This window comes from Oncorhynchus gorbuscha, linkage group LG04 (genome assembly GCF_021184085.1).
Source record: "Oncorhynchus gorbuscha isolate QuinsamMale2020 ecotype Even-year linkage group LG04, OgorEven_v1.0, whole genome shotgun sequence".
Lineage (NCBI taxonomy): Eukaryota > Metazoa > Chordata > Actinopteri > Salmoniformes > Salmonidae > Oncorhynchus > Oncorhynchus gorbuscha.
The window spans coordinates 11,547,235-11,566,590 of NC_060176.1; the positions used below are offsets into that span (position 1 = coordinate 11,547,235).

Sequence of the window (19,356 nt, forward strand, 5' to 3'; positions counted from 1 at the left end):
TGGCAAAATTAGATATACAGAAGAAATTAAACATGCAGTACAACAGGACAGGACAGAATAGAGAGAGAGAGAGAGAGAGAGAGAGAGAGAGAGAGAGAGAGAGAGAGAGAGAGAGAGAGAGAGAGAGAGAGAGAGAGAGAGAGAGAGAGAGAGAGAGAGAGAGAGAGAGAGAGAGAGAGAGAGAGAGAGAGAGAGAGAGAGAGAGAGAGAGAGAGAGAGAGAGAGAGAGAGAGAGAGAGAGAGAGAGAGAGAACACAGAGAGAGAGAGAGAGAACACAGAGAGAGAGAGAGAGAACACAGAGAGAGAGAACAAACAGAGAGAGAAAGCTAGAACACATACAGAGAGAGACAGAGAGAGCGCGCGCGCGAGAGAGAGAGACAGACAAAGACATAGATAGACAAATGAGGGTCACCTGCGCCAGCCTGTACCCTTCAGATAAAATATATGGGCCATGTCTTCTAACTTTAGCTGGCATTTGGACAGACTTGTGTCTGTGCGGTAACCTTGACATAGTAACATGGTTGATGGCGTGGGCAGCCATGTTTCAAGGTTAGGCAGAACAGGGGCTTGCTTGGAGTGACAGGAACACAAGAGTAGTCTGTGTCTCGGTGAAGGGTGAGGAAGAAGATTCACAATGTTTTTTGTATCTTCAGCCCAGTACTCTAGTTCAAAGATTACTTTGTCTGTCTATAAACTGGACATGCTTTTTGGATTGCAGGTGGTTGGACCCCAGGATACTAGCTATCATATTCAACATTGTTGAGCAGAGATGTATTTCATTCTGTTCTGTTGTCTGACGTGAGCACTTACCTGACACCATGAGTTCAGACATAGATTCACCACCATTGGTTTTAACTGTGTAGTGGCCACAGTCCTCCTTAGTTGCCTCATTAATGATGAGGACGTGCTTGCGGCCATCTTTCTTGAAGCGGTACTTGAAGGACTCATCCCTTGTCAGCTCCACACCATCTTTCTCCCTGCATAGACGGAGCACCACATGAGCACCAGCAGTATCAAATTCTCCATTATTGTCTGATTAATTTAATCTACATTTCTACAAAACAGTCAGAGGTGTCACTATAACAGCTTTGATTTGAGGTTATGTTAGACAGTATCAAGTGAATGTGATACAGAGTTGTCGATGTAATACAGTCAGCCATTTTGTATTACAAATGTTCTCAGCATGTCGCTTTTCTGAATGGTCATCACTTTACCACAACTATTTCATTTTCACCAATGAAGGCACTGTTGCACAGATATTAACAGTGGTATCATGGCAATCTGATACTGTATGTTTTCCCAAAGAAACAAACTGGCAGATAGATATTTATTTCTGTGCCCATGATTAGGCCCAATTCCAGGAATATCACCCTGTTTGTATTTTAGATGGGTGACCATAATTCACAATTACTTTCTTGTTCCGTTAAAGGACAGGGGAGGTGCTAACAGCTCTGTGTGACCTTTCATGTGGCTGATAATTTACTGCATGTTATGATATCCAGCCTAGCCCTGTGGCAGATATACTGTGACTGAGACACTGTGGCAGAGACACAGTGACTGAGACACCGTGGCTGAGACACCGTGGCAGAGACACCGTGGCAGAGACACCGTGGCAGAGTCACCGTGGCAGAGTCACCGTGGCAGAGACACCGTGGCAGAGACACCGTGGCAGAGTCACCGTGGCAGAGACACCGTGGCAGAGACACAGTGACTGAGACACCCTGGCTGAGACACCGTGGCAGAGACACCGTGGCAGAGACACTGTGGCAGAGACACCGTGGCAGAGACACCGTTGCTGAGGCACAGTGGCAGAGTCACCGTGGCAGAGACACCGTGGCAGAGACACTGTGGCAGAGACACCGTGGCAGAGACACCATGGCTGAGACACAGTGGCAGAGTCACCGTGGCAGAGACACCGTGGCTGAGACACCGTGGCAGAGTCACCGTGGCAGAGTCACCGTGGCTGAGTCACCGTGGCAGAGACACCGTGGCAGAGACACAGTGACTGAGACACCGTGGCTGAGACACCGTGGCAGAGACACTGTGGCAGAGACACCGTGGCAGAGACACAGTGACTGAGACACCGTGGCAGAGTCACCGTGGCAGAGACACCGTGGCTGAGACACAGTGGCAGAGTCACCGTGGCAGAGACACCGTGGCTGAGACACAGTGGCAGAGTCACCGTGGCAGAGTCACCGTGGCAGAGACACCGTGGCTGAGACACCGTGGCAGAGACACAGTGACTGAGACACCGTGGCAGAGTCACCGTGGCAGAGACACCGTGGCTGAGACACAGTGGCAGAGTCACCGTGGCAGAGTCACCGTGGCAGAGACACCGTGGCTGAGACACAGTGGCAGAGTCACCGTGGCAGAGACACCGTGGCTGAGACACCGTGGCAGAGACACCGTGGCAGAGACACCGTGGTAGAGACACCGTGGCAGAGTCACCGTGGCAGAGACACCGTGGCAGAGACACCGTGGCAGAGACACCGTGGCTGAGACACCGTGGCAGAGACACCGTGGCAGAGACACAGTGACTGAGACACCGTGGCAGAGTCACCATGGCAGAGACACCGTGGCTGAGACACAGTGGCAGAGTCACCGTGGCAGAGTCACCGTGGCAGAGACACCGTGGCAGAGGCAGAGTCACCGTGGCAGAGACACCGTGGCAGAGTCACCGTGGCAGAGACACCGTGGCAGAGACACCGTGGCTGAGACACCGTGGCAGAGACACCGTGGCAGAGACACAGTGACTGAGACACCGTGGCTGAGACACCGTGGCAGAGTCACCGTGGCAGAGACACTGTGGCTGAGACACCGTGGCAGAGTCACTGTGGCAGGCAGGTCAGCATCTATCTTTCAATCAGGGAAGTCAGAGCCTCGGGGTGACTAACACATTAAAGCCATGAGAGACACAAATGCCATCAACTGGACATGTGAGGAAATTGTACCATGCAGCGCAGACTCAGAAACTACATCTATTTCAATCCTTACAACCAGAGTAATGTATCAAACCAAGATCTGATACGTGGATTACTTCTAACAAGAGAAACACAAAATATAGCTATTTCCTACTGTACCACTATGTCACCATATTAGTTATTACAGCCATCTATTGTGTCTGCCTGAGTTGTTGTGAAGTGACATAATGTGAACAGTATGCCAGACCATGCTTTTGATGTCCTGGGTCAGGGACTTGGCACTTTGTAAATCTTAAGACCCTGTCTGGTATGGCACCCATTGTTAACCTCCTCACACCTTCTATGGTATGGAAGTTATGGTGTTTGAGTTTGATTTGTGGGTTGAGGGAACGTCTTACCATTTGACAGTAGCCCCTTCTTCTGACACCTCACACTCTAACTCCACCCGCTCACCCTTCATGACCATCTGGTCCTCCAGATGACTTGTAATAGTGACAGGAGGCTCTGCAGACACACAGAGAAAGAAACAGTAAGAACCACCATTATACCACCAGGCACAAATATAATGACAGTGTGAAATGCATTCAAACTGGTGTACAAATGAAACATTGATGTTGGACCGTTGATTGTCCACTTTCAGTTGTCTCACATGCACCTTTGACAAAGAGCTCTGTGGTGCACTTCTCATCTCCGACCACACAAGTGTATGTGGCATCGTCTGACAGTGAGCAGTGGTTGATGGTGAGGTATCGCTTGTTGCCAACACTCTCAAAGATGTACCTGGTAGATGGACAAGAACCTTCATTATCCACTCAATTATTCACTCAATTGTCCCTTCTTTTTGACAGACATAGACAACATTCAAACTGCAATAGCCTTCTGTGTAACACTCTTCCTGTTGATGATACATTGTATAGATAGTTGGTAAATTGGTTGATAACAGTTTTACATCAGTCATCATCATGTTGTCAGAGTAGACAGCAGTGTGGAGACCCCAAAAAGCTTCCATATTTACAATGGTTGACAGTCGTATTCCTCTCTAGCTTATTTCAGCCCTTTGCTACTGTTGGTACCTAGCAAAACAATCTCAGATGTGCTGCTTGACAAGATGAAAGCACTTACTTGCTGTTCATGAAAGGTCAGTAAGATCAGCACAGTCCATCCATGTGTTGTGTCGGGTGAGAGAAGAGGAACGTTAGCATGACATTATACAGCAATCTGAGAGATAGCTAATTGCATTGTTGAGTTGCTGAATAAACATGTGTTGTACACACATTTGTAAGAGATGGTACATCAGTAATTCCTTCTAATTGAATACAAGCTCAGAAAACCCTCTCCACTGATGGCTACCTTCCAGTTGATTGAATCTCCTGCCCATTCTTCAGCCATTTTACATCTACGTCTTCATTGGCCACCTCAATGCATAGTTTCATTTTATGCCCTTTTTCTACCTGGTAGGCAGGGTCCAGCTTCTTTAGGAAAACTGGAGTTTGGAGACACAGACACATGGAGAGAAATTAATTTTCCTATAGTTAACAATACTTATCTGCAGAGCACAGGAGGTTGGTGGCGATTTAATTGGGGAGGACCGGCTTGTGGTAATGGCTGGAGTGGAGTAAGTGGAATGGTATCAACTACATCAAACACATAGCTTCCATGCTTGATGCAATTCAATTCCCTCCGTTCTGGCCATTATTATAAGCCGTCCTCCCCTCAGCAACCTCCTGTGCTGCAGAGGTAACATTTAGCTGTAAATACAGATACAGTAGCTAGCTTCTACAATGGAGGCTTCCATGGAGGGATGACTGAAGGGATGAGTACCTAAATGGGTATTTGCGGTGTCCATTTTAGGTCGGGTTCAGTCTCAGGATGCATAATGTATTAGCTGAAGGATATGTGTTGGTTTCACAAAGATAGAGATACCAACCTTCACTCTTCTTTTCCTCCTTCTTCATCTTCTTCAGCCTCTTCAACATCCCACGCAGGTCTGTTATGCCATACTGGAAGGCGATCTTCTCATACTCACTGGCTGGAGCCTTCTGGAGGATTTCCCATACATCCTCATCAGGCTCATTTTTGACCTGGGTCTTAGAGGCACTGGCACAGAAAGAGGACACAAGGGGACAAGGTAAGGCACTGTCTGAAGCCATCACTTAGCATTATCATTAGGCTACATTACTGACCATGCACAGTAACAGTTTGGTCTACTCATGCTCAATAGGCCGACTTAGACATTTTCTTCATTATACATTTTCTTCAATTTTCCATTACAATTTTATAAGTCAAATTTGCATTCAGGTTTCCCTCAAAAACTCATTGCAGTCTTCACATAACAATCAGATAGCACATTATTACATCGACAACAATTGTTTCTTACCGATGACCTGGCGAACCTTTAAAACAACTGCTGCGCTCATTCCGAAGCAGAACCCAAGCGACATGCATGACAAGACAAACCAAACAGATTAATACACACATTAAATATACATTGCAGTACCCAAAATCGAATTATAGCACCCTAGAACCCACCCATGAAGACCGCAAACAAGTGCAATAACTACAACAAATATAATTTCTGCTGCAATGGTCTGCAGACATGCAGAAAAGTGACATAGCTATTGTAAAATATTGAAAATAAATTAAGATTAATCTGAATTATATAGAACATCAAATCAGAATCATTTTTACTGTATTATGAATTTTGAAAACAACATTCACATTTTCAACAAACAAGAGACCCTAAAACAATGTCCTTGCCAGTATAGGTCAATGCATGACATCAAGGTAAATGCCAGGGCATGAAATCCACTAGACTAGGAGATAGGTTTGACATTAAGAGATTGAGTGAGACGGAACAATGTCTGTGTGTGATGGGGGCGGAAATAAACCATTGCTTTTAAAACAGGTGGAGTCGTGACTGGATATGGAAGGTAGGTCTGGAGAGTCAGTGATGACTCATTGTGATGATGCAGTGACACTCATAGGGAAGAAACAGGTGGAGTCGTGACTGGATATGGAAGGAAGGTCTGGAGAGTCAGTGATGACTCATTGTGATGATGCAGTGACACTCATAGGGAAGAAACAGGTGGAGTCGTGACTGGATATGGAAGGAAGGTCTGGAGAGTCAGTGATGACTCATTGTGATGATGCAGTGACACTCATAGGGAAGAAACAGGTGGAGTTGTGACTGGATATGGAAGGAAGGTCTGGAGAGTCAGTGATGACTCATTGTGATGATGCAGTGACACTCATAGGGAAGAAACAGGTGGAGTCGTGACTGGATATGGAAGGAAGGTCTGGAGAGTCAGTGATGACTCATTGTGATGATGCAGTGACACTCATAGGGAGGAAACAGGTGGAGTTGTGACTGGATATGGAAGGAAGGTCTTGAGAGTCAGTGATGACTCATTGTGATGATGCAGTGACACTCATAGGGAAGAAAGAGGTGGAGTTGTGACTGGATATGGAAGGAAGGTCTTGAGAGTCAGTGATGACTCATTGTGATGATGCAGTGACACTCATAGGGAAGAAAGAGGTGGAGTTGTGACTGGATATGGAAGGAAGGTCTGGAGAGTCAGTGATGACTCATTGTGATGATGCAGTGACACTCATAGGGAAGAAAGAGGTGGAGTTGTGACTGGATATGGAAGGAAGGTCTGGAGATTCAGTGATGACTCATTGTGATGATGCAGTGACACTCATAGGGAAGAAACAGGTGGAGTTGTGACTGGATATGGAAGGAAGGTCTTGAGAGTCAGTGATGACTCATTGTGATGATGCAGTGACACTCATAGGGAAGAAACAGGTGGAGTCGTGACTGGATATGGAAGGAAGGTCTTGAGAGTCAGTGATGACTCATTGTGATGATGCAGTGACACTCATAGGGAAGAAACAGGTGGAGTCGTGACTGGATATGGAAGGAAGGTCTTGAGAGTCAGTGATGACTCATTGTGATGATGCAGTGACACTCATAGGGAAGAAACAGGTGGAGTCGTGACTGGATATGGAAGGAAGGTCTTGAGAGTCAGTGATGACTCATTGTGATGATGCAGTGACACTCATAGGGAAGAAACAGGTGGAGTCGTGACTGGATATGGAAGGTAGGTCTGGAGAGTCAGTGATGACTCATTGTGATGATGCAGTGACACTCATAGGGAAGAAACAGGTGGAGTCGTGACTGGATATGGAAGGAAGGTCTGGAGAGTCAGTGATGACTCATTGTGATGATGCAGTGACACTCATAGGGAGGAAACAGGTGGAGTTGTGACTGGATATGGAAGGAAGGTCTTGAGAGTCAGTGATGACTCATTGTGATGATGCAGTGACACTCATAGGGAAGAAAGAGGTGGAGTTGTGACTGGATATGGAAGGAAGGTCTTGAGAGTCAGTGATGACTCATTGTGATGATGCAGTGACACTCATAGGGAAGAAAGAGGTGGAGTTGTGACTGGATATGGAAGGAAGGTCTGGAGAGTCAGTGATGACTCATTGTGATGATGCAGTGACACTCATAGGGAAGAAAGAGGTGGAGTTGTGACTGGATATGGAAGGAAGGTCTGGAGATTCAGTGATGACTCATTGTGATGATGCAGTGACACTCATAGGGAAGAAACAGGTGCAGACCTCAAAGTGTTGTGAAAGCTTCTAGTCCATTCAGATGTGTGCTAAATCTCCTGCACTCGCAGAAAAAAATGTGCTATCTAGAACCTAAAAGGGTCCTTCGGCTGTCCCCGTAAGAGAACCCTTGTAAGAACCCTATTTGGTTCCAGGGAGAACCCTTTTGGGTTCCATGTATAACCCTTTCCACAGAGGGTTCTACATGGAATCCAAAAGGGTTTTACCTGGACCCAAAAAGGGTTCTCCTATGGGGACAGCCAAAGAACCGTTTTGGTACCTTTTTTTCTAATAGTGTACTGCTCTATGTGTTCTAGCTTGTTTGGTAGAAGTGACAGTCTTCTGCAGGGCATGAGGGGTGTGAGTGTGCTAGGCAGAAGTAGTCTGGGACCAGTATGAGATTAGCAGGAGGACTCAAGATGCATTGTGAGTAGGCAGCAAGACTGACCTGAATTCAGGTTAGTGATAAAGTAGCTGGGAAATCATGTCCATTAATTCAATCTGTTGGGTAAACTAGTAGTAGTCACTTACTCTCTGTATAGTGAAATCCAGTGAAGAAACGGAGGGGGGAAGGGGGGGGGGTGACAAAGGGAGATGGACACAATGAGATAACATGCCCAAGAGAAACAAGCTTACTGATTTGGAAAATAATGTTGTTACTCAACTTTTTGTTCTGAAATAATCAGAGATAATTCACACTCACCTTTTCTTCAACAAGGCACTGAAGTCCAACTCTCCTGCTTCCTCGCTTCCATCCATACTGCTGTAGAAATATCAGCACCAATATCACAATGTCAGTACCCTATCAAAGCAATGTATTCTTACAGTGTAGTTATCATCATCACCATAAGAGATGAGCAGCACCCTTGAAAACAACAATAAACATGTCGTCCCCCACGAATGATGTTCAGTTCATTACTATAGCTCCTGCCTTGGATGAATCAGTGTAATTTTGTAAGTGCCGGATCTCTGTGGCAAGATGTATCATTCACCCACATTTTCACCCACATTTTTTTTTAAATCAGGCCAGTACTGTCTGAGATATCACGTGTGACTAACGTATGAAGGAACGGACAGAGACAAATCCACAGTCCTCTCCCCGATTTCATAATGGGGGACAATTATATTTCAAGGTGGAACGCAGGGAGCTGGTAGATATTTTAAGGGGTAAGAAACAAAGACAACTTTGGGACGCACTGTAAATATAGTATAATATAGATAGATAGAGACAGACTGGCTGTCTTTTCTGGCATCCTTACCCTGTACTGGCGTAACCATGAGAAGCAACAATCTTCCAAACAAAAAACAAACCACTCAAAGTGAATGCCAGCACCTGGTCAAAATCCCCATGGAATCTGTATTCCACACTGATCAATGTGATGAGGGATCTCAGGGAGAGGACAGCCGTTTTATATGCGGCTGGAAGTGTTTATCTCCTCCCTCTGATCTCTGAAGCGATCAGGATTAAACGAGGGCCTGGTGGTTTATGTGGTAGAATTACAACACACGGCGGTGACTTCCTCCAGTGATATCTCTCATCCGACAGCCCTGGAGAACCAGTGCCACAGAAAAGCCTGTGTGTCTTAACACATCCTGGCACTTTCAATACCAACAAACCAGGGGCAAGACCAAAACTCACTACGTCAGCTCACTGTTTGTGCAGCTGGCTCCACTGTTTTGATAAAGACCCCATGATAGATCAGAGAGAGAGAGTTTGAGTGACATATAAAGTTGGTGTGCTGTTAAGCTGCTTGTTAACCCAGCCTATTGTACTCTCTCACCTCCAGACCAGAAGCTGGTTCTGTCAAAGTTGACACGATGACAGTGTTCAATCTGTCAAGCTAAAGGATGACCCAGTGGATTTAACATCTAAGGTGGTCTCTGAGTTAGGTCAAACCCTGTCTCTTTCACACCAAGGCTGTCTTCTCAAATTCCAGCGAGGAAGTTACATATTCCCAGAAACTGGCTCTGTTTGGCCAAAAAAGAAAGCAGAGAAAAAGGTGGACTGAAAACCTTTCCCTGAAGTCTTTTTTGGTAATCAGAGGCCCCAGTGTTTGGATATGAACCACCAATGTTGCAGCAAACCCTCACTACCTTCCTGATGGTACACTTCTCTTCCTAGCAGCTCCACTCCTGACAAGTTGGCATTGAGAGGATAGTTATTTCTCTCACATATTCAAAGGACTGTATAGATACTATTACACGCTATTTACTTATTGTGTATTGGCACATAATGTATAACAAAAAAAGAGAAGCATTTAAATAACTGTCCAACAATATGGACAGTCTGCTAGTTTGGGGCTGTCTAGAAATGCTTTAGATAATACCATTGTACAAAATTAATTTGTGTTGTTTTGTTGACACAGCTTGCTAAATAACAACTTGATATACCTTTAACTTTTGCACACGCACACACACACACACACACACACACACACACACACACACACACACACACACACACACACACACACACACACACACACACACACACACACACACACACACACACACACACACACACACACACACACACACACACACACACACACACACACACACACACAAACCAGTAGAGGCTGCTGAGGGGAGGATGGCTCATAATAATGGCTGGATGTATTTGTACCATTCCATTTATTTGTTATTTATTTTTTATTCCACTCCAGCCATTACCTTGAGCCCGTTCTCCCCAATTAAGGTGCCACCAACCTCCTGTGACACACACACACACACACACACATACACACACACACACACACACACAGAAAGAAATAAATGTTTGAGCTTACGTGCGCCTGAAAGCTGCCCTGATGTCAAACCCTTCCACAGCCCGGGCCTCTGAAACATGATAGAATAATCAGTTATCTCTTCTCTATCATTGATTTTTATACCACAGGTACTATAAAAAATAACTGATATTTACTGTATGATTTAGCAAGGAAAGGCAGGCACTAAGGAGAAAATAAGAACAATTTTAATTTCTGTTAATCTGCCCCTAGTGATTGTACTGTGTGTGAGGGCACCCACCATGCACAGTTAGGTCAAAGTTGCAGCTGTCAAACTTGTCCCGGGATGACACCTCACACCTGTAAGCTCCAGCGAAGCTGGGCTTGGCTGCAATGATCTGCATCTCAAAGGTGTAGACCTGAAATCAAAGGCCAAATCATTCCTGGTAATAATAATGTCAACCAAAACCATAAAACCTGAAGTCTTTTGCAAGGTGATCTCTAGGACTTTCCTGAACATCTTTTAACAGCTCATTGCAGTGTCCAACCTATCATGATGTTTGGAACTGTACATTGGTGACAACAGTATGTAACATGCCCATGGATGGGGAAAAAGTCTAACCTTAGAGTTACGATCATAAAGCTCCTTGAGCTGCAGGTTCTTTCCAGACTTGCTAGCCAGGTCCATCCACTTCCCCTTAAACCACTTGATGGTGGGCTTCTTCAGCAGTGAAGCAGCATTCACTTTAGCCACAAAATTGATGTTCTCACCTGGACAGAACAGTAGAGAAACATGCTTTGACATGCCCATAGCATCTTTATGAATGGCTTGCATGAATAGCTATGATCTCTGGGGTACTGTTCCCTAATGTTACCATGTCTGGTGTCTAACTAAGTCGCTCTGGAGGAGAGTGTCTGCTAAATGACTCAAATGTAATGGTGTCACTCACCCACAGTGACCTCCCCACTCTGGGGTTTCTCTGTAAACAGGCCAGTGAGGTCTGTCTTCATGTCAGGGGCTTGACTTTCTGGGAAAGGAACAGGAAATGTTAAGCAGGACAGAGCTAGGGAGAAACTGGGAGCAAATAAACTACCGAGGATTGTTAAACCATCTGTTTTTTGTGTTTTTTTCTTCACAGAAGCTCTGTGGAAGGTTGTGAGGCTGATACAAAGCTAAATTGTGATACTGGCAAGCGCAGTGCACAAGTTTTTCAGTGAAGCATATTACGATGTATCCATTTCCATGCATTGTGACCCTACAACATCACCACAAGCGTGTATCCAGTAGCTCAAAGGATCGGTGGAACAATCTGTAAACATTGGTCTAACCATCAAATCCTGGAGTGTCATGTGCCTGTATATTGGCACCTGGCTGAGGTGCTGCTGGTGTAGTGTCCGCTGCTGCAGGGGTCTCTGCTGGGGTTGGGGCCTCCGCTGGAGCTACAGTGTCTGTAGCAGCTGGATCGGAAGCTGCTGGCTCCCCTGCTCCACCCTGGGCCTCCTCTGTTAACAAAGAGTTAACAATGGGAGACTCATAGAACTGAATGTTTCTCTGGTTAGTAGACTACGTGTACCTTCGACTGTAGGCCACATACACTGAGTCTACGAAACGTTAGGAACACCTTCCTAATATTGAGTTGCACACCCCCCCAAGGCCCATGTTGACTCCAATGCTTCCCACAGTTGTGACAAGTTGGCTGAATGTTGGTGGTGGACCAAAGAAAAACTCAGATAATACTTTAATTCCCTTTTGACCCACATTTGAATTGCATAGACAATCCGGGGAAATCCACAACATCAAAAGTGTCACACAAGCAGGAAGATGGAATGCTTTGGGGGGGGGGGGGGGGGGTTGTTAATGCAGGAAGTAATGAGATGATCGAGGAGGGGCATCATGCAGGAACCAATGGGATGCTCAAGGGGTTACATTTTGTGGTGAAACTTAGCCTATGCGCATGCTCTCTCTCTCTTAACTCATAAAATGTCTTAGCATTTGAGAGTGCTTTGTTTCCACAGGCCTATCTTCCCTTTCATTAGCTGGAATGGTCCCACCTGATCTCACCTCTTCCTGCCTGCTTTCCATCTTTAAAGGACGTGTATTTCCATTGTTGGAGCGGTAAATAGACAATCTTGTAAATATAATAGACAATGTTTTGCTAGATGGCTCTGAGTGGGCCTATCTGTAATGTATTCGTGCGCGGGTGCTTTCTAATAGTTGTAGGTGGCCTTCCCGTGAGGACGCCAGTATTATGAATGACTCGACTGTGAATTAAATAAGTTCTGATGATTATTATGTCTGCTTTAGACTATTATTCCACATTGAAGGGTAATGAAGGATTTTGGAATGAATATGTATTTTACATTACCAGTTATTGTTAACTGTCATTTTGACAGAGGTATGTCCCAGGGGGGAGCTATAAAAATATAATCGACTGTTTCGGTCATTTTTAGGAGGCTGATGTGAGCCTGTTATACCCCAACCTGAGTCTGGAGTAGACAGATTTGCCTGCCTCTAGGCATTTTCTTTTTCATTATAAGTGTTATTAGAAGTTTGCAAATGTTTATTTTTGATTACTTTGTCAATATTGTCAAATGAATGTCTGGATCACCATTGACATGAATAAAAGCACAACTTCTGCACCTGAACCTGCCTGCCTCTTGCAACATTTCTGCCCTTACCACTGCTACAAGGTCCCTATTTTACACATTCGTCTACGCTTATCTTGCAAATATTTCCATTTATCAACTTTGAACGGATCAAGTTTCCATGTGCACTGTGTTATCTCCTGTCAGATGCCTCTTGTGACTATCTATCCTGAGCACTTGCTGCTGTGGTTACTCATGAGGAAACAATCTGTTTGTGCCAGGCCAGGGTGAAGGTCATCAGGGAGGGTTTGATGTGAATCACAGCAGCCCTGGACAGGCTGGAGCTGCTCCAAGTCTGAGCTCTCCACAGCCACTGTCTTTCTCTGACCCCAGACATGTTTCCATCTTATCAAACCACACACAGCTCCTACTGCCAGGCTGAAAGGGTACATGTTGCTGTGTGATCAACTATGTAGGTAATGTTACAGTACACACTGTGCTCTGTGCTTGATGAAATGAAACATACTGTGATTGAGGTGATAACAACCAGCAGTGCAACAAACAGTGCTCAGTGATCAACAAACATGTTTATGGTGTCTGGTGGCTTCTGTGCTCGGTGCTCCTCACACTGGGCTCATAGGTGAGTATGGTTCTGGACACAGGTCTACAGCCTCATAGACTCCCACCTTTCTTTTCCTTCACTTCCTCCTTCACTTTCTCCTTCAATTCCAATTTGACTTCCTCCATGACTTCTTTCTCCTTCACCTTTAGGTCAAACTTGACTTTTGACCCTCCGGCAATCACTGCATAGGCAGTGCCGTCCTCCTTGGTGACTGCTTGGATGGTAAGTGAGTGCTTGTTTCCATCTGCCTTGATCACATACTTGTCGTCAGAGGCAAGGTCCTTTGTGTTGCACTGCCATCTCACCTTCGCATCAGGCTTCTCTGTCTCTGTCTCAAAAACTACTGTTGCCCCTTCCTCTGCCACCTGAGTCTTTGGTTTCTTGGCAAATGCTGAGACTGGAGAGGGAAGGATGGGTTAGAATGAAATTATTCCCTTTAAGATGCCCAGTTTGTCATGGATTTTTGCAGTAAATTGTGATGTAAAATGTTTGAGGTACACTATGATGACACACGATAGTAGTTCTATTATCAAAATGTTAGCACTTCCGAAAAATTACAAATAAGGTTATACAGTGCATTCCGAAGGTATTCAGACCCCTTTCCTTTTCCCATATTTTGTTACGTTACAGCCGTATTCTAAAATGGATTCAAGAAATTGTTTCCCTCATTAATCTACACACAATACCCCATAATGACAATGCAAAAACAGGTTTTTCGAACTGTTTGCAAATTTATAAAAATAAATAACTGGAATACCTTATTTACGTAAGGATTCAGACCCTTTGCTATGAGACTTGAAATTGAGCTCAGGTTCATCCTGTTTCCATTGATCATTCTTGAGATGTTTCTACAATGTGATTGGAGTCCACCTGTGGCAAATTTAACTGATTGGACATTGTTTGGAAAGGCACACACCTGTCTATATAAGGTCCCACAGTTGACTGCACATGTCAGAGCAAAAACCAAGCCACGAGGTCAAAGGAATTGTCTGTAGAGCTCCGAGACAGGATTGTGTCAAGGCACAGATCTGGGGTAAGGTACCAAAGCATTTCTGCAGCTTTAAAGGTCCCCAAGAACACAGTGGCCTCTATCATTCTTAAATGGAAGAAGTTTGGAACCCCCAAGACTCTTCTTAGAGCTGGCCGCATGTCCAAACTGAGCATTTGGGGGAGAAGGGCCTTGGTCAGGGAGGTGGCCAAGAACCCGATGTTCACTCTGACAGAGCTCCAGAGTTCCTCTGTCGAGATGGAATAACATTCAAGAAGAACAACCGTCTCTGCAGTAATACACTATTCAGGCCTTTATATTCAGGGGTGGCAGGGTAGCCTAGTGGTTAGAGCGTTGGACTAGTAACCGGAAGGTTGCAGGTTCAAACCCCCGAGCTGACAAGGTACAAAACTGTCATTCTGCCTCTGAACAGGCAGTTAACCCGTCATTGAAAATAAGAATTTGTTCTTAACTGACTTGCCTAGTTAAATAAAGGTAAATAAAAAAATATACAAGAGGCCAGATGGAAGGTATTCCTCAGTAAAAGGCACATGACAACCTGTTTGGAGTTTGCCAAAAGGCACCTAAAGGACTCAAGATTATCTGGTCTGATGAAACCAAGATTGAACTCTTTGGCCTGAATGCCAATGATCACTTCTGAAAGAATCCTGGCACCATCCCTACGGTGAAGCATGGGGGTGGCAGCATCATGCTGTGGGTATGTTTTTCAACAGCAGGGACTCCTAGTCTCCTAGACTAGTCAGGATCGAGTGACAGATGAATGAAGTAAAGTACAGAGAGATCCTTGATGAAAACCTGGTCCAGAGCACTCAGGACCTCCGACTGGGGCAAAGAGTAACCCTCTAACAGGAAAACAACCCTAAGCACACAGCCAAGAAAATGTAGGAGTGGCTCAGCCAGAGCTCAGACTTGAACCCGATCGAACATGTCTGGAGAGACCTGAAAATAGCTGTGCAGTGACGTTCCAATCAATGTGACGTTCCAATCATCCAATCTGACAGAGCTTGAGAGGATCTGCAGAGAAGAATGGAAGTAACTCCCCAAATACCAGCTTGTAGCATCATACCCAAGAAGACTCAAGGCTGTAATCACTGCCACGGTGCTTCAACAAAATACTGAGTAAAGGATCTGAACACTTATGAAAATGTGATATTTCCGGTTTAAAATGTTTACAAATTTGCAAAACATTCAAAATACCTGTTTTTGCATTGTCATTGTGGGATATTGTGTGTAGATTGATGAGGGGCAAAAAACATGTTTTAATCCATTTTACAATAAGGCTGTAATGTAACAACATGTGGGAAGAGTCAAGGGGTCTGAATACTTTCTGAATGCACTGTATATACAGTAACCTTAATTGTATCCCTATTTTAAATTCAGTTGAATTAATCAAGTGAAATTGATAAATGCTGAAAAGGCTGATCTTATCATTGCAATCATCTGCATTGCAGTGGGATGATATCAGAGCTCTCCAATGTGTTGTTAATGAGAGGTTTTTATTGTCTAATACATTTCTCCTCTCTGTGAATCGTATCAGGTGTTTTATTACCCTCTAACCAGGGAATGGTTTCCAATCATCATAAATTAAATGACCTCCACATGGAGCAAGATGACCCTATGGGTTTAAATATAGAATGCATTTGTGCCCCACTAATAAATGCACTCAGCAGGCAACCCCAGTGACAGGGGTACAGGTAGCACAGTAGAGGGATTAGTGAGACACTATTTTAGTTGCGCAGGGAGCATAGAAAGAATGTTACGCCTGTTCTGGGCTTCCAAGTGTGCTCCCTTTTCAGGCTATTGATGACTGGTATCTCCTCCTTAACCTCAACTGTGTATATTTTGGGCCTATTTATATTACATTTCACTCAAATCCATCCATATAAAGTAAAGTAAATGAGAAAAATATATAATATGAGGGTTGAAACATATTTTCAACTAACAATCGTTATTGTAAAAAGAAAAGGAAAAAATAACAAGCAAGCAAAGCAGCTAGCTAGCATTAGGACCAGGAAGTGTTTACCCAATTAACTTATATAGTTCACCTGTATCTTCTAGTTCTTGTTTTATTTCAGTCCAAATAGTTCACCACAAACAATTTCTTCATCAGTTGGGGAATTCAAAACCCCTTTTCAGATGCAGTGCAAAGCATCAGTAGAGAGACTCATTCTACATTTAAAAGACACTTCAACAAAAAACAGATTTACAGAATAATTATCTGTTGATAACAGGGTCTTGATGTTAATGCTGAATTACTCAAACAGCCCATGACTGTTGTACTTTGGGAGATCTTGAACGCTAGATGTCTTAGCAGACATATTGTATCTGAGTGACTGATACTGGGAGGAGGCTGCATTGTCATCTGATCTGTTGAGTTGCTCTTTCCACAGTGAATGGCAATGTTTTCCGTCTGACACAAAAAAACTGGAAAGTCATTTGTCTGGTTAGAATCCTGTGAGGCATTTCTGGATCATCTGCACATGATGAGTGATGTTTACACATGAACTCAGTGGTGCATGAAATGATGCACTCTGAATTTAGAACTTAGGCTTACATACACTCCCCTATGTATTTATTTGGACAGTGAAGCTAAAACTTTGAGATCAAATGTTTTATATGAGGCGACAGTACAGAATGTCACCTTTTATTTGTGGGTATTTTCATACATATCTGTTTTACTGTTTAGAAATCAATGCACTTTATGTATCTAGTCCCCCCATTTGAAGGTGTCATAAGCATTTGAACAAATTCACTTACAATGTATAACATTTTGTCAAAAGTTTCATATTTGTTCCCATATTCATAGCACGCAATGACTACATCAAGCTTGTGACTGTATGAACTTATTGGATGCATTTGCAGTTGGTTTTGGTTATGTTGTGCCCAATAGCAATGAATGATAAATAATATATTGTTTCATTTTGGAGTCACTGTTATTGTAAATAAGAATCAAATATGTTTCTACATTAATGTGGATGCTACCATGTTTATAGAGAATCATGAATGAATCGTGACTATTGATGAGTGAGAAAGTTACAGAGAAATAAATATCATACCCCCCCCCCAAAAAAATGGTGAGAGGTTAGCATGTTTTTGGGTCATGACCTTTGTGAATCTGTAACTTTCTCACTCATCATTATTCACGATTCATTCATGATCAAGTGAATTGGTCCAAATATGACACCTTCAAATGGGTGGACTAGATACGTAAAGTGCTATAATTTCAAAACGGTGAAACAGATCATACCTGGGAGACTAGTCAGGATCGAGGGAAAGATGAATGGAGCAAAGTACAGCGAGATCCTTGATGAGAATCTGCTCCAGAGCACTCACAACCTCCGACTGGGGCGAAGGTTAACCTTCTAACAGGAAAACAACCCTAAGTACACAGCCAAGAAAACGCAGGAATGGCTTCAAGAAAAGTGTCTGAATGTCCTTGAGTGGCCCAGCCAGTGCCCGGTCTTGAATCCAATCTAACATCTCTGGAGAAACCTGAAAATTGCTGTGCAGTGACTCTCCCCATTCAACCTGACAGGGCTTGAGAGGATCTGCAGAGAAGAATGGGAGAAACTCCCGAAATACAGGTGTGCGAAGCTTGTAACATCATACCCAAGAAGACTGGAGGATCTAATCGCTGACAAATGTTCTTCAACAAAGTACTGAGTAAAGGGTCTGAACACTTACGTAAATGTGATATTTTTTTTATACATCTAAAATTATTTCTATAAACCTGTTTTTGCTTTGTAATTATGGGGTATTGTGTGAAGATTGATGAGGGGGGGGGGGCAATTTAATCCATTTTAGAATACGACTGTAACATAACAAAATGGGAAAAAGTCAAGGGGTCTGAATACTTTCCGAATGCACTGTACACTCCCTTTACAGTTTCAATGGATCAAATAGACAGAAAAACTGCACAGAAGACATGCATAGCTAATATGAAGCTGAAGAGGCAGGCATTGGCAAAGTTCCCCCTTGTAAAAGCAACAACTGTCAAACGTAACCTCTCTGAAATGCAACTGTGAAGATAAGAAACTATGACATGAGATGATCAGTGATCAAAAGTCCCACCAGTCCCACAGGTTGGGAGGGATTTGTTATTACAGAGGGAAAAGGGAGAGGAGGTAAAAAATCCTGCGACATCTTTAGATAGCAGCTGGAGATACAGTGATGCTGAAGTAAAATGAGATGGAATCTGATCGGGTACGCTTACCTGTTTTTTTGACCGGCTCTGGCATCCTGATTGAATGTGTCTTCCAGAAAGTAACCAACAATAAATAACAGGCTCCTTCCTAGCTCACCACTTGCGTTTAATAGTGGGGCTCCTGAGCAACCCCCCTTCACAACAGCACTAACCCAACCTCTTTTGTCATGATGTCTAGACCCAATCCCCTTTCTGTCCGGCATTGAGATAATAGACGTGCACCTCATCCATCCATATCCCCCCACCCCACATTAACACAACGCCCAGACCCCTCAGACCTCCTGCAGACCATATTTCAACCATCTCTTCTCCCAACACCTGAGCTGCATGACAGGCAAAGCGAGGGAGGGAGGGAATGGGAGGTGGGGGGTTAAATTTAGAACCTGAGTCCAGCGAGGTCTCCTGCTCTTTCTAGATTTGTGCCACTGCCTGGCCTTGTAAAAAGTAGTAGCCGCTTCAGAAAACAACAGACAGGAGACTAGAGCAATCCTTTTATCTGTTGGCAGGAATGTGAGTGCTTTTCCACTGGTGAACAAGGACTTCCAGGACTTTCAGGAATCCTTCTATGGCCATATGCACAGCTTTCCATCATCCATCTGGTAAATGTAACATTCATTTTCTGAACAGGCAGCACTGTAAACAGCAAAATATTTTTCCTTATGTTCGTAATGTA

General features: G+C 44.1%; 1 protein-coding gene across 8 annotated transcripts in view; it reads right to left on the reverse strand.

Moving 5' to 3' along the window:
* Nucleotides 1-18,878, reverse strand: part of LOC124033655 (myosin-binding protein C, cardiac-type-like) — a 40,288-nt gene extending 21,410 nt beyond the window's left edge. For 2 of the 8 annotated variants that reach the window (XM_046345805.1, XM_046345804.1), the window contains exons 1-16: nucleotides 18,693-18,877; nucleotides 13,535-13,867; nucleotides 11,592-11,765; nucleotides 11,213-11,290; nucleotides 10,885-11,033; nucleotides 10,564-10,681; nucleotides 10,326-10,374; nucleotides 8,240-8,299; nucleotides 8,068-8,070; nucleotides 5,300-5,329; nucleotides 4,850-5,019; nucleotides 4,273-4,405; nucleotides 4,045-4,047; nucleotides 3,578-3,702; nucleotides 3,321-3,426; nucleotides 812-978 (exon numbers count right to left, since the gene is read on the reverse strand). In XM_046345805.1, coding sequence (XP_046201761.1) covers nucleotides 812-978; nucleotides 3,321-3,426; nucleotides 3,578-3,702; nucleotides 4,045-4,047; nucleotides 4,273-4,405; nucleotides 4,850-5,019; nucleotides 5,300-5,329; nucleotides 8,068-8,070; nucleotides 8,240-8,299; nucleotides 10,326-10,374; nucleotides 10,564-10,681; nucleotides 10,885-11,033; nucleotides 11,213-11,290; nucleotides 11,592-11,765; nucleotides 13,535-13,867; nucleotides 18,693-18,717 — 1,723 coding nt within the window. In that variant the 5' untranslated portion in view covers nucleotides 18,718-18,877. Of the gene's footprint in view, nucleotides 1-811; nucleotides 979-3,320; nucleotides 3,427-3,577; nucleotides 3,703-4,044; nucleotides 4,048-4,272; nucleotides 4,406-4,849; nucleotides 5,020-5,299; nucleotides 5,330-8,067; nucleotides 8,071-8,239; nucleotides 8,300-10,325; nucleotides 10,375-10,563; nucleotides 10,682-10,884; nucleotides 11,034-11,212; nucleotides 11,291-11,591; nucleotides 11,766-13,534; nucleotides 13,868-18,692 lie in introns of all 8 variants that reach the window. The other 6 variants (XM_046345807.1, XM_046345806.1, XM_046345803.1 and 3 more) reach the window with 5 other exon arrangements.
* Between the last annotated feature and the right edge of the window lie 478 nt (nucleotides 18,879-19,356).